We start from the raw sequence: 20287 nt of genomic DNA on the forward strand, positions 1-20287 counted from the left end.
ATGGCCAACCCCGGAGAAGGCAAGCAATCCAATGATGATGGGGCACCCAAGCCAGTGTCACAGCTGAAGCAGCTTGAGTCTCGGGTGGTCCGCAGACGCCTGTCCCAGGCCCGCCATCGAGCCACCTTGGTAGGGCTCTTCAACAACCTAAGGAAGACAGTTTACTCCCAGTCTGATCTCACAGCCTCCAAGGTACAGGGACTTGGGGAGGGTGAAACATTTCTCCATGTGGTGGTAAAGTAAGGACTGGCCCAGAGCTGCCAGCCCTGCTGCCCATAGGCAGGCTGTCAAAGCCAGGCTTCTCTGCCAGCACCAAGCAGCCTGACCTGAGAAGGGAAATTATGGGTTGGAGGGAGACCATGTGGTTACTTGGTGGGCAGCAGTCATTCCCCAACAGATGCCCCGGGACCCTGTATATCTATCTATACTAACACGTGTGCATGTGCACACACACACACACACACACACACACCATATACACATATACAATACTAGAACTGAATACACACTGGCATTCATGTGAAGGCTCAGTGTGTCTGTATCTCAAGGCACGCATTTATCTTTTCCTACCCTTTTTGATTTTTATTGATGCTGATGTTTAAGGCAATCTCCGTGTAGCTGAGGCTGGCCTAGAACTTTCTTGAGAATAGACCATTCTTGAAATCACACCCGCCTGCCTTTGCCTGCCCAGTGCTAGGATATTGTTAATCCCACCAAATGAGAGTAAAGACCATTAACCCAGATTCTTTGGTCAAATTAAACAATATTTATTTTCTATCAGTTAGGGCTGTCTCCCCGAAAGTGAGGTTTGGAAATATAGCATCGAAAACAGGAAAGGGAGTGTAGGGTTTATATAGCCCAGACAATTCTGGTTACATAGGAACCTGGCCGAACATTTTAAAGTTTGGCAGAACATCTTATCAGAGTATAATCAAGGTGTGAATCCAACTCCATAGGGCCAGGAACATGTAACATTTCAGAAACAGGTTAAAGCACAGTCAAGTTGAATTTTGCAGGAAAGAGAAATGAACTTGTTCTGACCTGGTAACAAAATGGCTTCCATCTTTAAGATGGAGTCCAACTGGTCCATCAGAGGACAGGTGTGTACCACGAAGCTCTTTTTCTTCTTGGTTATCTTTTTTAGCTGCTAATTAAAACTACATTAATTAGTTATTGTCCAGCGACTGGAGAAAGGCCTGGTAGGTGGGGTGCTGGAGGAGAAATCAAGTTCCTAATGGCCACTGTGCAGAGTCCCTATATTTTCTCATGGCTTAATAGAGGCTGGAGGAGGAAAGGAAGGCAGGAGGTGGGGGAGGGGAGACACATGCACTCTGGTAGGGGCAAGGCCTAAAAGCGCCCACTCCAAGCCTGACTCTTTCCACATCTCCCTGTCTGAACTCTTTGTACCCAGGAACCCATTCCCAGCTGGTTGGTTTCCTTCCGGGGATGGCACCTTCAGCAAAGCAACAATCAAAACCTTTTTAAAGTTGTCTATTACTAGAATTCCCAGAGGATTCCCAGGTTGGGTTGGGGTAGGAAGACACCACAGAAAAGCTCTGGAGTAGGCCCAGGATTCTGTGGAAGTTTTAAAAGGCAGCTCCAGACCACTTGGAAGAGGGCACCAACTGATACCTGTACCATTTCCAGCTGCAGGAATCCCCCACAGACCCCCCACCTGCCCTTGGAGTAGGTAAAGGGGCCGGTGAGTAGTGAGGGGAAGACGAGTTAAGGATTGTGGGGTGAATGGGGGGGGGTTCTGCTGAGAAACAGAGCTCTCCCCAGGGCATAGCCATGTTCCCCATCCACTGAATAAAGAGGTACTTGCTTCTGAGGGGCATGAAACCCTGAGGTCCCTGTCCATGACTAATGGAGCTGTGTGAACACACTAGAAGGACAGCCAAGCAGAAAACAGGTGCCCAGGCCCTCGCTGTGGGGAGTGCAGCTAAATGTGGAGGAAAGCCATATGCACCCTTCCCCCATGCACCCACTCCTCCCCAGATTTTGACTTCATGCTTTTGTAGATAAGAATATGGCTCTAGACCAGTCTCAGTAAAAGGGAGGCAAGTTTCCTCTGGCCTTCATTCAATTGCCACATATGTGAAACAAGGAAATATTCATGGCTTCCGCTGTTTTCTCTTCTTCTTGGTTATTGGAGGGACAGTCTGGGATTCTGCATAAAAAAAAAAAGTTGCTCTATGAGGCTGATCAGTGGCACGGTTTTCTTAGTTCTCCACGGTTGCCCTAACATGACAGCAAACATGGGTAGGGGGCCTAAAACAACAGCAGCTAATTGACAAGGTCGGGGTCCAGCCCCTCGGACAGCCTCAGAGGAGATCCTTTTATGCCTGTGCTAGCTTCTGGCTTCTTCCACTCATCCCTGCCGTCCCTTGGTTTGTAGTGGCACTGCGCCAACCACCATCCATGTCTGCCTGCCTTCACATCCTCTTCTACCTGGGTCTCCCTGTTCTGTGTCTGTCCACATTTCTCCTTTTTCATAAGGACATCAGTCATATTGAATTGGGCACCAGCCTAAGGGATCTATTTTAATATGATTATCCTACCCCCAAACAAACAAACAAACAAACAAACACTGTCACAGATGTCAGGGGTAGAAACCACAACGTATCTTTTTCTTTTTGGTGTTGGGATTTGTGGGTAGATAATTCAGTCAGAACCAAAAATCCCAAGAAAGTGAGCCTACTTAAAGCACACGAGAGGGCAGGAGAAAAAGCCCAGCAGGAAAAGGTGCTGGCCATCAAACCCGATGGCCTGAGTTCAAACCCCAGAACCCGCATGGAGGAAGCGCCCCTAACGGTTGTCCTATGTCCACTACAGGGTCATCCCATACTCCCAGCATACAGTAAATGTTTTAAAAAATAGAAATGAAATTATATGAAAAATACATCTAGGGAAAATGTCAACATTAATGTCCACAGCTTCCCTGATGCAGTAGGAATATAAGGAGACGTGGGGAAGGTGTATCTTAGGTGGTAGGGCGGCTTCCTAGCATGCATGAAGCCCTGGGATCCGTGTCCAGCACTGTAAAACCTGGAGTGGTGGTGCACACCTGTAATGCCAACACTCTGGAAGAATCCGAGGCTCAAGGCCATTCTTGGATACACAGTATGTTCGAGATTACCCTGGGCTACATGGGAGAGAGTCCTGGCTTCAGAGAAAGAAAGGGAAAGAGTGTAGGGGAAATGCTAAGAGGTAGGGCGCTGGCTCTGGACCGCAATGCCAGCATCTCAGACTGAGACAGTTGCTATAACAGAACACCCTCTCCTGGGAGATTCATAAGCCACAGAGATACGTTATTCACAGCTCTGGAGGCTAGACTGCCTAGGTTCAAGGTGCCAGCAGAGTTAGTGTCTGGTGAGGGCTAGCATGTCTGTTTCATGTAGAGTGCAATCTAGCCATGCCCTCATGTGAGAGAGTGGACAGCTCCCTTGGGCCTCCTGTCTTTTAGTCCCATACATTCAGAGATCTCTCTCATGACAACTGCCTCTCTAAAGACCCCACCTTTGAATATCTTCAAATGAGGGTTAGGCTTAACATATGTAACACGAAGAACACAAACATTTAGATCAGAGTAGCCAGAGCATCTTGTCGTCCTAGGGAAGGACAGTGAGGTCTATAGGAGAAAGGGTGGGAAGGAAGGGAAAAACTCTGATTTCAAATTCACAGGGTATTTATTTTTAGATATGTTTAGATCACATAAAATATTTTAATTATTTTCTTTTTTTGTTTTAAACAGGGTCTCGTGTATCCTAGGTTGACCTTGAATTCAATGTGCAACTGACATTGAACTCCCAAGATCCTTCTGCCTCTACCTACAGAGTTCTGGGATTACAGGCATATGCCAACATACCTAGCTACACAGAGCATACAAACCCATCAAATAAACATTTTGAGAAAAAGATACTAAGTTGCACATGGTCACAGCTTGAGCAGAAGCCTTTGTGCAAGCCTGAGGTTGACATTCAGTCTGCTGAGCCCCCTTGTCCCCCAGTGTCCTACCTGCAAGCATCCTATGCAGATGTCTGTGACTCTACAGTGCTCGTGTTCTCAACCCATCTTATTCCCAAACACTTTGGTATTTCAGTGAGCATCCATTTATAGAATGCAAACATGTCCCCATACCTTCTGTCCCTTACCACTGAGACAAACTTCCTATCCATTCCACAGACACGGCCAAGGATGGGACTTGCGGGGAGTGTGTGTGTGTGTGGGGGGGGGGGGACAGAGTGTGACCTCAGAGAGACAAGGGGTTTTCTGGGCCCGTAAAGAAAATCATTTCAGCAGTGAAAGGCTGTCTTTTCAACAATGTCTGTCTGTGTCCTCAGTGGCAGGTACTGAATAAGACGAAGGTTCACATTCAGGAACTGGAACAAAGCTTGGATAATTTGCTGAAACTCAAAGGCAAGAGACCCCTCCCTAGAGAAGCCGCCTCAGGCTTTCCATCGGAGGCAGAGATGTGTGTTAAGAACCTACAGTGTGTCGGGCCCTATGCTTGGGCCATAACCGGTCCCCATCCCAGGGAATTGGCACCCTGGCTGCATGGGCAAGGGTCCCCAGGCTGTGTGGGTTCAATGGGTTCCCTAATAGGACACGGCTAAAGGCATCTGACCTCAGCTGTAGGGACCAGAAAGGAAGTAGACTACTATTTGACCTGACTCTCCCCTCAGGCCTTGGAGGAGAAGTGGGAAGTGGTTCTGCCCTCTCTAAAGCTGGGAGGGTCTAGGTTTTCTGTGCCTCTCCCCCTCCTCCCCAGGTCCCTGAACTACACAGGTAGGAGAGACCCAAAGGTCTGGTTTTTTTGTTTATTTTGTTTCCTCTTTATGACTCTTGCCCTCTTGTCCCTGATAGGATTCTTCAACTTGCGAGATGGAAATCCCAACAGCTTAGAGGAGGTCAAAGAAGAATATGCCAGAATGTACTCTGAGAATGACAGGTGAGACCTGGCAGGTGCTGGAGCCAGGGGCCTTCAATGCTGTGTGATAGCAGCCCCCAGGGAGCAAGGCCGTCACGGTCACTCTTCACCACTTACAGCTGTCCCATTCCTTACAGTTTTCCCTTCCCCCACCTTCATAACATGGCTGGGATATTCTTCCTAAGTGATTTGTGCTTATTACAGAATTCAGAAAAGCATGAAACTGTGTATTATCTCACCTCTCTGAAAATTCATGCTAACTCCAATGGATATCCACCCATCTGATAGCATGTGTGCATGTGTGTTATGCATGTATACATATACATATACATATACATATACATATACATATACATATACATATACATATACATATACATATACATACAATGGGTGTAACATGTGGAGGACTATGCTGCCATCATAGTCAGACTTGAACAGACAGACTGGTTTGGGAAATGTCCTCCTCCTATGTTGGCTCCACTGTTAGGCACTTTCCTCACCGCTGTGACCTGGACACCCGAGATGACTACACAGAGGAGGCTTCGCTCACAGTTGCAGAGTTGGGCCCGTGTTTGCTCAGGCCCGTGAGCTTGAGCAGGCTATCATGAGCTTCCATGTGTGGAATGTGCGCAAGAGGAGGGCCATTCAACTCCCAGGAGACAGGGAGCGTAGAGAAGATAGGAAGGGGCCGGGGACAAGATACCCCCAAAGTCCCACCCCAGTGACCTCCTTCCCTAGCTAGGACTTAAAGAAACCGTACATGTCCAGGATCTCCCAAAATAGTGTTACCAACAGATGCAAAGCTCTCACACATGAGACTTTTGCGGGGAAGGGAGATGGGAACTTCACATGTAAACCGTAAGTGAAGTTGGGTCTACATTTAACTCTCTCACTGCTGGTGCTTTGCAAGCATGATGTGTAGGTATGTTCTCTGCTCTGCATTGCTGTCAAGAGATGACATAATGCCCCTTTCTCATGCATGGGACCTGCAGGCCCCAGACTACATCTTATACTTGAGGGGCAGCCATCAGGCCCTTGTCTCCCTCCACTGGCCCCGTGTCATGTCAATCTCCAATGGCATGATATAGGTCCAGGTGGGCCTCTGATGAGACCCAGAGCGCAGCCATGTCTCCCCCATCCCAGAGAGGGCTGTGGTCAATTAGCTGTTATAGCCTACCAAAATCTATGACGGTATGGTGTTGTCCAGATTTCGTTGGTGTGGACACTTAGCTCTTCCATTTTCTTCTCTGTACATTTTTCCTCTGGTTCTTAGAATTTTATTTTATTTATTTCTTTCTTTATTTAATGCTTTAAATTATTTATTTTTTATTTTATATGGACAAGTGTTTTGCCTGCATGTGCCTGTAGTGCTGTAGTGTACTTGGAGACTGGATGCCGGATCTCCAGGACTGGAGTTATAGATGGATATGAATAGTTATGTAGGTACTGAGACTTGAAAGTGCTCTTAAACACAGAGCAATCTCTCCAGCCATGTTTTCCAAACTTTTAAAAAACAATTATGTATCATAGCCTGTATAAAATAATTATTGAATATATTAAATGTATACATTAATATTTAATATTAATTAAATTGAAAACATATTAAATATTAACTATTTTATAGCCTAGTGGAAATTTTTGTTAAAAATCAAGTTACACTATGTGAAGATGTTAAAAAATTGTGTCAGGAAGAAACTGCCTCCAGTCTCCCTCCACACAGACTTTATCACTTTCTTGATTGCAGAGGAATCAAATGAGATAAACACATGCCTTTTCTTCTATAGCCTGTGGAAATGGTAAATTGACTGACTTTCAAATGATGCGCCAACCATCTTGAATTTGTAAGGGCCACTTGGTTATTATTTATATATTTGGATTATATAGCTAGTAAAATTGTATTATGGATTTCGGTGTGTGCACTCACTGACGAGATTTGCCAAGCACTCTCTTGATTCTGTGTTCTACATTCCCCCCCCCCAGTGTATTCCTAAACAGTTTTCCTCAGGACAGTCCCCCCAAGTGTGTCCCCCCTGAAGCTGTGGGACCAGATGCTGAAGAAGAAGGAGAAGAAGAAGCAGAAGAAGCAGAAGAAGAAAATGGTGAAGAGAGAGAGGTAGAGGAGTACCAGGAAGAGGAGGAAGAAGAGGAAGAGGAGAAAAAAGTCGATCTCTCCCACTCCACCCCCACTCTGTTGCCAGACCTCATGGAATTTGAACGGTGTGAACAACCAGGCGGGATGCTTTATGCACACAGGGGGACAAGGGGACAGACACTTCAGCTGGCCTGCATGGCAGCCTCCAAGCATGCATGATTCAAACCAGATTCCAAATCACCAAACTACGGGGAAGTTTGTACTACAAAGTTCCCAACTACATGTGGGAAACACCCCAGTGGAGACCAGCTAAGGGTCTGGGCAAACAATGTGAGAGTTACATTTGTATAGCAAATACAGTTTTTATTCAGAATAGGTGGTTATTTGGGGGTCCCTGGGGAAAGAGCGGCACAGGCAGTAATTTCTCATACTCATTCCTCCTTCTCCCACATACCTCTGAAATCTACTTTTGGAGATTGAGAAGCAGGCCACGTCTGCTCTTATATAAAGATCGTACCTGGCTTGCTCAAACTTCTAATACCTCCTCCAGAGACTTCAGACCCTCCAGAAGCCATGTTGGCTTCCAGAGGCATGGAGGATCACTCTAGGTAGCTGAGTCTTTCAAGCCTGAAACTAAAGCAGGACTGTAGCAGACCTGATACTTGAGGAGGGCTAAAGCAGCCGTGCCTTGTACGAGGCAGGGAGCTTTGGGAGTAGAAGAAATGAGAGACGCATAAATCCCTGTCCCCCATGGCCCTCGAGATGACTACTGTGATCGTGGGGTCAGGGGAAGGCAGACACAAAAGTATGTCGTTGATAAACCAAGAAATGGTGGCCATGACAGTGAGCTATGGCCCGATCATAAGCATCTGGCTACATATCTGAGGGACAAAGCATGTCTGTTCCAGGTACCTCAACTTTTACAAGCAGACAATGGACCTCCTGACCATGAACAGCATCATCTCCGCACAGGAAGTGACACTCCCTATTGTCTCTGCGGCCATCTCCCATCTGTGGCAGACTCTTTCTGAGGAGAAAAAGGCCAGGCTCCTGCAGGTGTGGGAGCAGCAGCACAGCACCTTCTCGGACCTCACCAAGACCTGTCTGGAGCTGGCTGGTGCGGAGGGCAGCATGAAGGACAGTGGAGTGGACAGTCAAGGAGCCAGCTGCTCACTGGAGTCCACCCCGGAAGAGGTGAGCAGACCCCGTGGGGTGGTCCTTTGCCTTGACTTTCTCAATGTCCCTTAGTGGGTGACTCCTGGGAGTGCTTTGTATATGTGAGGAGAATGAGTAGCCTGTGTGGATGAGTTATTTGAAATTAGCTTAGGGAGGGCCTCTCTATCTCAAACCGATGGGAAGAAATGCCAAGCCGAAGGCATAGGAACACAGGCCCTTCTGTGGCCCCTTTCCAGATGTTCCTCAAAGTAACAACAGGAATGTCAAAGAAGACACCAAAAGTGGTGTCCAGAAAACCAGCTGGATGGCCCAAGTCTCAAAGGTTTCTGTTCCAGGGGGGCAAATTGAGGAAGATTCTAGAGCAGATGTTTGCTCTCTGGGAAAGAACTACATATGCTGGGTATGGGTGCGAGCCCTGGTAGACCCGTTAGGGCCAGAGAACCCCCCTGGTCTCCTCAGGGTGGCTGCCAGTGTAAGTGTGTGCTGGTCCAGTCATGCTTTAAAAAGATAAAATAACTTATTTATTTGTATTTTCTGTGCAGTGGTGCTTTGCCTGCATGTCTGTCTGTGTGAGGGTGTCAGATTCCCTGGAACTGGAGTTCCAGGCAGTTGTGAGCTGCGTGTGGGTGCTGGGAATTGAACCTTGGTCCTCCGGAAGAAGAGCAAGTACTCGTAACCACTGAGCCATCACTCTAGCCCCTCTTATACTAAATGAGTATTCAGTCTTCTAATCTGAAATTCAAATTTACCTAGGTGCCCTGTATTTTTGCTAAGCCTCCCAAATCTGAAGTGTAAATCAGTTTTGTTTGAATACTTAGTATTGTGTTTGAACACAAATTCAGAAGATAGCAGGTTCAAAACTATCTAAACAACAAGTGTATTCTCATACTATTAATCACTGTAATTCTTATAACACGATGAAGGAAATGACTGCAAAGAAGTAGGTCAATGTGTCAGCAGTGAGTATCTCTGGCAGGAGAGTTACTCGGTGATTCTTAACTCTCCTATTCCTGGTTCAGAACTCCTATGATATTCATGAAGTTCTTTTATGAAGCAGACAATTGTTAATACTATCAACATATTTGAGTATTATTTACTCATATACATACATACACACATACATACATACATACATTCGTGCCTTCTTATATCTTGCCTTTTTTGTGCCACTGTAGAATCCTGAATCTGAGAAGTCAACCACATACAAATGTTGACTATTCAGCTCACTGTTCAGGGGCTGAGAAAGCCACACCTCCTGTGCTGACATCTGGCTCCGCCCTTCTTGCTATGTCTTCATGTTAAAAGGGAGGGGAGAAGGAAGGAGGGAGAACTTTCAATACCCTTTACAAAGATTTTACTATTTTATTCTTAACTATAAAAGTGTGTGTGTGTGTGTGTGTGTGTGTGTGTGTGTGTGTGTGTGTGTGTGTCGTGTGTCTGTGTGTGTACATGAGTACAGGTGCCTTCAGAGGCCAAGAGATAGCAGATCTCCTAGAGCTAGAATTAAAGGCACTTGTGAACTGACCAGCATAGGTCCAAGGAACCGAACTTGGGTCTTTTCCAAGAGTCCTACGCACTCTTAGCTGCTGAGCCATCTCTCCAACCCCTGAAGCCCAAGTCAAAGATACTAAAGAGTTTTGGAACGGACAGGCGTTTGACCGTGGCTTGTGTTATATAAGAGAGTTTGAAAGAAGTACTTTGCTGCCCTTGCCAGTGAATGAACAGGCATTAGAAGCCAGCTCTCCTCAGCCTCACCCTGATGCAAACCCCGGGATGCGATGTGGTTGTGAGTTGTAGATTTGAATATATCTCTACCTGGAAAGGTTTGGATTGCCCTTTCCTGGATGTAAATTGAGGCTTGGCTTTTTTTTTTTTTTAGGAGTGGGGTAGCAGTCCCCAGCGCTTTCTCTTCCTTTCAGTAACTCCCTGGGAAGATGACTGAGCAGAGACCCTGTGTGGTGCTAGATTTGACATGTGTGCCATTCAGATGTGCAGGATACTGAGAGAGAGTCTGTCTGCCTCCCTTGGTCCAGTGGCCCTGGGCATGTAGCAGACTGCAGCATTATCTCTGACACGGGTAACGCGGTCCTTTCTTTCAGATCCTTTTTGAGGATGCTTTTGATGTGGCAAGTTTCCTGGACAAGAGTGAGGCCCAGCATATGTCTAACATCAGGTAAGGAAGGTGGCATAGGAAAGTGTGTACATACATGCATGGGTGTGAGATTACACCTGGGGGAGTGTGTGGTGTACACGCGTGCATATGTGAAGTTGTGTGAGTGTGCATATAGGTGAGAAGACTGTGTTAGGGTGAATGCGACTGTGCGTGTCAGTGGGCGTGCACAAGTGCCTCGTTCCTGGGGTGTTTGCAGCTACTCTTACACATCCCACAGATCCTCACACAACCCCGGAGGAGGGCATCCATCCTCCCTGGCTCAGGGCTGGCATATACCCAGTGATATGCTCAGATATAAGAACATGTCTCTTACTTGCCTAGTTTTCCCAGCGTGCCTTGGTCCTTCTCATGCCTGCTCTGGGCAGTCACAGACCTACTATTGATCCATCCTACACAACACAGCTTAGAAACAGCAGATGCCTACGCTCAAGGTTCTGGAGACTGGACATTCAAGGTCAAGGCAGAGACAAGTTCCCCGTAGATGTCACCTTCTCTGTAACCAGATCTCCATAGGGCATCAGAGTTCTGATGCCCTTCTATCATTCTGGGGGTTAGCTACATCTTCCATCATTTAAACATATATGAATATAAGTTTTGTGGGGGAAACACTGAGCTTTGGTCCGTAAGGCAGGCAGTAGCAGCCAATCTGGTGGGCATACAGAACCAACATAGGAAGTTGAGGGGATCTCTAAGCTGTACAAAGTGGGGTACTGACAGGACCAGAAGGGGAAAGGATGGATGTCTGCACCACGGTGAGATGATGTGAAATGGGATCTAGAAAGACTTTTTAAAAAGACGTATTTATGTGAGTGCTCCGTCTGCATGTATGTACACTTGTATGCCAGAAGAGGGCATCAGATCTCATGATAGATAGTTGTGAGCCACCACGTGGTTGCTGGGGAATTGAACTCAGAACTTCTGGAAGATTAGACAGTGCTCTTAAGCTCTGAGCCACCTCTCCAGCCCTGGGACCTGAAAGATTTAAAGTGTCAAAGGGGACGTTCCCAGAGTGAGACAGTCCGGAACTGGAGCTCACTCTGCAGCCGCTGTGTGAGAGGCTCTGGCCTTGGCTGACAATATGCCTGACAGGTATGGGTTTTGCCATGGGACTGAAGGACATCCAGGTCCTTAAGATCAGAGTGAAGGGTCCTCAGTGGCAGCCTGGGCTACAAGGAGCCCTGGAAGCTGTGACCTGGGTGGCTTCAAGCAGAACTTCAGGTTGCCTGAACACCCACCTTAGTTCCTCCTCTCCACCTCCCAGACGCAGGTCTCACCGCTCGGGGATTGCCAGGAAGCAATGCATTGTGAGATTGTGAGCTCTTCCCACCTCTGTGGGGAGGATCATATTGCAGCCAATGGCTAGAACCCCACATTCCTACTTCTGCACTGGGTTTAGCTTGTAAGAACAACAGTGTCAAGAAGTTGTCAGAGTACATTTGTGAAGCAGTGTTAGGAACTCCTTATTCTGCTGAAAAGACAAAAAGAAACCCATTAAAATGTCTTTTCCTGCCTTCTGTAGAAAAGGATTTCTGGGCTAACTGGAACCTCCTTCCATGAAGAAATGAGGGCAGGCCTGCATTAATGATACTCAGCCTCTGTACTGCATGGCACTGGCTGCACAGGGATGCTCGTAGAGATAGAGAGGGAAAAGCCCACCCACAAAATAGAACTACTATTGTCTCTAAGCTGAGAACCATGGGAAGAGCACTGAGTGGGGACCACTCCCTGGCTGAACCCGCACTGTGTATAGACACCCTGACCTGCCTCAGATGTCCCCAAACCACAAGCCCTGCTGCAGGAGACCGAGAGTAAGCGGAGCTCCCATCAAGACACAGAGACAGGCTTGCTATAGTTACTTTGCAGGCCTTCCAGATGCAGCCTTTCAGTGAGGTGGTACACACTTCCCAGGAACAGCTCTGGGCTACAAAGCAATTCCCCTGGATGCTTAAAGTTTGCACCCTGAGCCAGCCTTTAGGGCCTGGGTGGTAGTGAGCCCTAGTGAAAGGTTAGGTTCTAAATGATTTCTATTTCTTCTGCTGTCAGTGCTGTGTTTGCCAGCTGCAACTCAGCAGAAAATCCAGAGGAGAAATTTCAGCTCTACCTTCAGATCATTGAGTTTTTCAAAGGCCTTGGCTGTGTGAACACTCCACAAAACCAGGTAAGATAGAGTGAGGACCAGCAAAATCTCTACCAACACCATTAGTGGGGCGGGCACTCCGGCCCACCCAGGCTCCATCTGCCTCAGGGGGTTTTCAGGCTTTCTGGTTGCTTCCCGACTGGTCAGCTGCAGCCTAGTACCTTCTGCACAATGGAGGATACTAGGGAAACAAGAAAGAGGCAGGGGGATTTCCTCCAGGACAGATCTGCCCAGGAGCCCTTTGTAGCAAGGTCAGATCCCAAGGTCTGGCTCCTAGCAGGCACTCAAAAACATTGTGTGAGCTATTTGGTCTTCTGTGAGTCTTAAGTGGTATTTCCAGTCAGCTTTTGAAGGCTAACTTTCCTCTGAGGGCTTACAATGTAGCTGGTGGTGATGTAAGTCACAGGATCCTGGTTAGGAGGCCATTTCTGAACTCTGATGGAGGCGGGGGACACTGAGACTGCACCACCAGGGGACAGGGCCTTTCAGTGCAGGACACTGAGACTGCACCACCATAGTTTTTCTCAGCTAACCTAGTAAGATACAGCTGTTTGTTTAAAATAGCGATATAGCAGTAGCAAACGTTTGCGGAGAGGGTGCTGTCTCCATGGACAAAGGTGCCCTTTGACCCCTTTCTCACCGTTTCCTCATTTCTCCCTGCTGACACCACTTTCTTTTTTTTATTATTATATATTTTTATTTTCTATATTCTTTGTTTACATTCCAAATGATTTCCCCTTTCCCAGTTTCCCCCTCCCCATATGTCCCATAAACCTTCTTCTCTCCACCCATTCTCCAATCACCTCTCTCCTTTTTCTCTGTCCTGATACTCCCCTCCAATGCTAGATCAAGCATTTCCAGGATCAGGACCCTCTCCTTACTTCTTCATGGGAGTCATTTGTTATGCTAATTGTGCCTAGGGTATTCAGAGCTTCTGAGCTAATTAATATCCACTTATCAGAGATTGCAATCACAAAAGAATACACATGGAATGCAATCTCTGACACCACTTTCAATTCTTCTTAGGGACAGCGTCTGTCTCTGCACAGTCTGCTTCCCACCAATCCTCGAGAGCCCATCCTGTAGCACCTGCCCTGTTCTTTTTGTTGGATGCGATTAAATCCGTATATCTTGCCAAGACTTTAAGAACAGATTCAACCTACATGGCAGAAACAAAGAATAGAGGCTAAGAGTCCACATTAGGCAGAGTGCTTGGACTTTTTACCCCTCCTGAGCATCACCTTGGCATCTCATTAGCCACCGGGACTTGCAAGGCAGGAAGCCTTGTGATTTAATAGGCTGGTGTGAAGAGGGACCTTTCATTGTCTTCTGTATGGCACGCCCAGCCCTCTGCTGGCCCTGTCACATTCATGGGAGGGTTTGGATGACGCTCTGTGGACATCCACAGTGCATTCTCTAAACAGAGACTTGAAATGGCAGCAATCCATGCAGTAGTCCTGGAGGCCAGAAGTCAGAAACAAAGGGTTAGCAGGGCTGGGCTGCTCCTTTCTGTGCCTTGCTAGATCTAACTTCTGATGGTTTTGAAGTGCCCAGCTTCTTCTCCAGGGCAGGGGTTGGGGTGTGGAAGGTTGCAAACCTCACACCTGGGTATCACCCTTGGGAGTTCCTACTCTCTTTAGACGGCCAACAGGTATAAAGGAGTCATAAAGATCAACACAGATCTGCCAAGCTACCAAGCAGTAGGGGTCATTTTCTCCTTGGCAGAGAGAAAGAAAGAAATCAAAAACCGTGCAATTAGATTTAGGGAAGAGACAATAGAGAGCCCTAAGAAGTTGTCTGGCATCTTTGAAAGGAATGAGAAGCCTTTATTAAACACATTGCTTCTTTTTTTCTTTTTTAAGTTTTTTTTTTCCTATAATAGGTAACACATCTACATGGTATGAAATTTAAAACTTCCCTAAAGATATTCAATAAAATCTCAGTCTCTCTCTTGTCATTGTGCTTACCGACTGTCCCTCAGTCTTTCCCAGAGACAATTACCAGTTTCCTGCCCATCTATTCAAAGGTAGTCTATGGATATTTATGTTTTTTTTTTTTCAATCACAAATGGCCGCCTGCTATGCACAGTGCCTTGTCCGTAATTCTTCTCCTAATATCTGTGCCACAGATATGGGACCATCACATTCCTTCCTTTCTTTCAAGCCAGGCATGTGACTGGTGGGTGCATCGTGGTGGGTGCATAGTCTGTAGATGGGTATTTAGATAAAGCTTTGAGATTTTTCCCTCTCTTATGGGTGCATGGAAATTCCAAGCATGGGGCTAAAACCAATCATAGAATAACCATGAGCCCTGCCTGGCCTGAAGCTGCAGGCACAGCTGGAGCCTTAAGCACGGCCGCCTAGGCTGCTGGGACCCACTCACCTGCTTGCAAACCCACCCGCTGCTCCTAATTCTCGGCCTCTTCTTTACTGATCTGCAGGAACCGGATCCTCCAGTCGACGATGGTATGATGCTGCTCAAGTGCCTGGAGACCTTTGATGATGATGAGGTGTAAAGCAGATGGGCTGAGAAGGAAAAGATTAAATGGGAGAGGCGGGCTCAAGTTTAAATGCTGGTAGCTAGGGTCACGCCTCCCTGTCTTTCAAGATTTATTGAGAAAGGTTGTTTCCAAGAGCTTTTTTGCATGTTCTTAGTTTCTGTTACTATAAAGTTTTAAGAGCAATGATTTTTGGTGTCCTCGCAGTGGTTTTTTGGGGGCTTGTTGAATATAAGGGACCAGTCTGCTGCAGGACACACATCCAGGATGTCGCTGCTCAGGGGAGGAGGGTGAGATACCAGGGGTAGCCAAGGCCTAGAAGACAATCTGCCCTGTGGGTGGTGCATTATCAAGTCCTTTCAGCATGGCCTGGACTCAAGGCATTGCTGTGGTGGCTTCTCCAGCGATCTGAAGCCCAATTGCTCATCTTATATGCTCTGGGAGCCCAGGAACAGTGCTCAGCTCAATCCTATACTGCAGGGCCACAGAGCGGAATCCAGTGCACCTGCTGCTTCTGCTTCAGACAGCTGACGGGGTGCTGCAAAGCCAGCCTGTGTTGTAAGCACTTCTGGGTAAGGTTCCCAGGCAGAGCATGTGGATATCCTTGGGCTTCCACACTAGACATGAGAGAGAATTCTGTGTCAACTTGAGTAGCCTATAGTACCCTATATTTGGTCATACCTCATTCTAGATGTTTCTATGAATGTATTTTTGTATGACATTAGAGCCACAGGAAGTGGGGAGCGGTATAATGACATCTGTACTGCCATTTAAATCAGTAAACTTTGAGTATAGCAGATCACGCTCCACAAAGCATTCAATTCAAGACCTTAATAACAAAAGTCTGGGTTCCTCTAAGGGAGGTGGGCCTCCGGGACAGCGCTTCCTCGCTAGGCAGCCCCAGCAATGAGTGTTGGATTTGTACCTCCGCAACAGCATGGACCACCTGGTTAAAGTAAATCTCTCTCCACCTGTCTATACACAGAATGCTACATCCATTCAGTTCTGACTCTCTGGTGTACTTGACTAATAGACTGGAGTTAGTTTGAAGTCAAAGCATTCATACAGAAGCTGAGGTGCTTCTGGTGGTGTCTGATCACATTGCATCAAGTGACATCACTGTCATTTTGCTTCTGTGCACAGTAGGTGTATACTGCACATGCATACACACACACACACACACACACACACACACACACACACGCCATCCAACCAGGCGACATCAACAAGCACTGACAAAATTTCTTCCTTTCAGTGTTGAGACTGTAAAGTTACGAATTGCACTATTTATATTGTGCATACAAATTTTCTGCTTACAGAAATATAATTGTTTAATGATAGAAAACAAGTACTTTTAATATTTTCCTGTTGCCATTCCTAAACCTATAAGGTACAAATTAGTATGTCTTTGGATTATGTGGAATTAGAATATTTGAATTTAAAAGTTGGTGTTTGCCAGACGTGTGGCACACTCCTTCAATTCCAGCACTTGGGAAGCAGAGGCTGGTGGATCTGTGATTTCAAGACCAGCCTGGTCTAAATAGAGTTCTAGGACAGCCAGAGCCACAAAATAGAGAGACCCCATCTCAAATAAATGAAAACAAAAATTACTACTTGAGTTGCTGACTTTGGGTCTCATAAAAAGTTCTGCCTCCGCCGGACCGTGGTGACACACGCCTGTAATCCCAGCACTCTGGGAGGCAGAAGCAGGCAGATTTTTGAGGCCAGCCTGGTCTACAAAGTGAATTCCAGGACAGCCAGGGCTACACAGAGAAATCCTGTCTTGGAAAAAACAAACAAACAAACAAACAAACAAAAAAGTTCTCCCTCTCCCTCTTTCTCTTTGGTTGGTGCACATCTGCCCTATTCTCTGTTCTGCCCAACCATTGGTTGATCAGCATTTATTGACAAGGCAGAGAATAAATGGTAAGAGTTGTTTACACAAACCTGAGGCAGGAGATTCTTGGTATAAGCATTACAATACTGTGTATTGAAACAGGGTACAGAGTCAGAGAAATGAACATTTGAATAACACGGCATAAACTTCACATTGTGGACAAAAACATTATTTCTACAGCCCTTTATGGGCTTGAGACGCTTCCTGAATTCCCTCTGAACAATTAAGCCTGCTTTCTAGGTTTGCACCATAATTCTTAAAGCATGGAAGGGGGGGGGGCAGACCCTGTTACTTCAAGTCCACCGTGCCACACACTTAAAATAAATAGTAACACAAGTAACAGAGATATATGTGCTCCCATAAACTAGTAAAAAAAACTTTAGTGATACAAGATGGATCTTGCTATAGGACACGCCTTTGAGTAGAAATCGGGAAAACAGACTCTGGACTCAGAGGAGGGAGCCAGCTTAGAAGACCCCAGGGTTCTTTCAGAGGAATCACCTATGGGTACAAGTTCAGAAAGAGGGAGGTCACGAGGGGGACATTTACACCTGCCCTCTTCTGCTGCTTCCCTGGAGATTGCTCCATGAAGCAAGAGGCTGAGAACTTGGGCAGTGCAGGGGGTGGGAGGGAGGGAGAGGGACAGGGTGGGAGAAGGCTGTAGATTTGAGTCAGCTTGGAAAGCAAGTTAGGCTCCATGTGAAGTTCCTGGCTGTAAACCTAAGACCACAGGTCCGAGACCAAGGACACTTGTTATGTCCTGACCAGTGACAGTGTAAGTAGCAGAGAGTCATGAAGAATTGTTCTGACCACGAGGAAGTTTAGCTAAGGAGCTGTAATGAAAAAGAAGGACCAAGACCATTAAGAATTTGAGATGGAGGTGACTAGGTGAATTAAACTAGTCTCAGAAAGATGCTTCCTCTTATGTGTTGTTCTTAGGTTTTATATAGATACATAAAATTACTTGCACATGTACACACACACACACCACACACACACACACACACACACACACACACACACGCGCGCGCGCGCATGTGCACGCATGCTGCATGAAAGTTGAGGCAAAACTGTCTAGGAAAACAAAGAGGGGGGACTAATAGGAGAGAGGGGGAGGGGAGGGAGAATGTCCTCAATGTACAATATATAGGTCTGTGAAGGTATCCTTATATATCACAATACCATGTTCAATGGATGTACACAAAGAAAAAATTAATGCAAGAAATTGGCTGGATTGTCCTTAGAATTCTGGTCGGATAAAGAAGAAGGAAGAAACTGTAAGAGGGGATGGAAGATGTTAATGTTGGCAAATGAAAGGCATGTTGGACTTGGGGATCTAGAAGTAGTGATCTAGAAAAACCGGATATCAGGGAATTGCTTGAGGAGCTGGAGAGGTGGTGCAGTGGTTAGGAACACTGACTGGCCGGGCGGTGGTGGCGCATGCCTTTAATCCCAGCACTTGGGAGGCAGAGGCAGGCAGATTTCTGAGTTCGAGGCCAGCCTGGTCTACAGAGTGAGTTCCAGGACAGCCAGAGCTATACAGAGAAACCCTGTCTCTAAAACAAAACAAAACAAAACAAAACAAAAATGGAACACCGACTGTTCTTGCAGAAGACTGGAATTCAGTTTCCAATACCCATATTTGACAGTTTACCACCACAGCCCCAAGGGATTTGATATCTTCTTCTGGCCTCAACACACCCCTCAAATAAATAAAGAATAGTGAATATTTATTTTAACAATGCTTAAAATAGACAGCTATAGGAGACACCGATGAGGGCAATCCAAAATCTAGCCTGAGGTACCGGGAAGGACCATGTTAATATGAAGCTCAGACACACAGAGACCATGAGACAAAGATGGACACTGGATAGGATGTCTCCAAGTAGTAGACATCATTCCTGCAAAGGGGGACAGCAGCCTGCACGTTAATATCCTCGGGAAGGAGGGCTGGTGTGGGACCGTCATTGGAAAGAGATGTGAGTGGAAAATCTGATAGCATGGGGGTCAAGGCAAAAGGAGAGGAGCTGCCGGGTGCAGCCGGGAACAAATGTCCCTCCCTTTGGCACCAGCTAATTTTATATCAACTTGACACCGGCAAGAGTCATCTGAAAAGATGGAATTCCAACTTAGAAAACTCCTTCATAAAACTGGGTTGTAGGCAAGCCTGTAGGCAAAGCCCTTTTCTTAATTGGTGATTATGCAGGCAGCCATTGTGGGTGGGGCTACTCCTTGACAAGGAGTCCTGGGTTCTATAGGAAAGCCATGGGAGGAGCCGGTCAGTAAGCAGCACCCTTCGTGGCCTCTGCATCAGCTCCCGCCTTCAGGTGCCTGCCCTGTGTGAGTTCCTGTCCTGACTTGCATCGATTCTGAGTGAGATGGAAACACAAACCAAATAAACCCTTTCCTTCCCAAGTTGCTTAGGTCACGGTTCCATAGCAATGGGACCCTTCATTAGGAGCCTATCCTTCCCCGGCCTGAGGGCACATTTCATTTCTGTCCATTCATCCGGCTGACCAAGGCTACATCTGGTACAAGTGCACTATCTAATGATATGGGGAAAAATCACCAATTTCATCAAAATAGTTGCCAGTTTCTCATAGGCTGACAGGTATAAAAGAAAAAGAGGTAAAGGTATCAAGACAAAAACCAGGAGGGGGACAGCAGCACGCATGTAGAAATACCACCCTTTGAAGACAGGGAAAGGAGCATAAGCCAAGGAACACAGGTCCCCTCTAGAAGTGGGAAAAGCTTAGGTCGGAAGCATTTCCCCCAGCAACTGCCAGCGGAAGCAGCCGTGGCCACACCTAGAGTCTAACTTTGTCAGACCGACTCCAGGCACCTGGCTTCCAGAACTATAGGAACAGCTGCATGGAGGTAGAGCCTTGTTAGGGCAGAAATCGTGCTGGAACAAAAATAAAAAAAATAAAATAATAAAATAAAAAAAAACAGATCTTCAAGGCGAACACATGCCGAGAGCAAATGCACGGCCCACAGATGTGCTGTGCTCAAAACAGTGAGGAACCCACGCTTCAGTTGCAGTCACAGTATGAGGACGCGACACACCTGCATGGCCTGTGGCTGCCACCCCTTAACTTTGGTGAGAAAGAGGAAGACAACAGGCTGCAGCTGCAACAAAGAGAGAGGGAGGGACGGAGGGAGGGAGGGAGGGAGGGAGGGAGGGAGGGAGGGAGGGAGGGAGGAAGGGAGGGAGGGAGGAAGGGAGAAGGAGGGGAAAGGACAGAGTTGGGAAGGAAGGCACTGCCAGGTACTTCCAACCTTTACTTTTGTCTTCTACAGAATTCTACAGAATGGTGCAACCAAGTTTGGTTTTGGCTTTTCTTTCTTTCTTTTTTTAATCATATGAATAAAAAAATTTTCA

At 46.7% G+C, this 20287-nt stretch overlaps 1 protein-coding gene across 2 annotated transcripts; it reads left to right on the forward strand.

The window, feature by feature from the left end:
- Stra8 (stimulated by retinoic acid 8) lies at positions 1-15138 on the forward strand. 2 transcript variants are annotated; one of them, XM_052172465.1, is made up of 8 exons: positions 1-192; positions 4344-4419; positions 4867-4951; positions 6914-7150; positions 7934-8219; positions 10301-10374; positions 12418-12532; positions 14952-15138. In XM_052172465.1, exons 1-8 carry the CDS (start codon positions 1-3, stop codon positions 15024-15026), a joined length of 1140 nt encoding a protein of 379 aa, XP_052028425.1. In that variant the 3' UTR covers positions 15027-15138. The 2 variants fall into 2 exon arrangements, with proteins under 2 accessions (XP_052028425.1, XP_052028426.1); XM_052172466.1 differs by having other exon boundaries at positions 1-129.
- The last annotated feature ends 5149 nt before the right edge of the window (positions 15139-20287 follow it).

Source organism: Apodemus sylvaticus, chromosome 2 (genome assembly GCF_947179515.1).
Source record: "Apodemus sylvaticus chromosome 2, mApoSyl1.1, whole genome shotgun sequence".
Lineage (NCBI taxonomy): Eukaryota > Metazoa > Chordata > Mammalia > Rodentia > Muridae > Apodemus > Apodemus sylvaticus.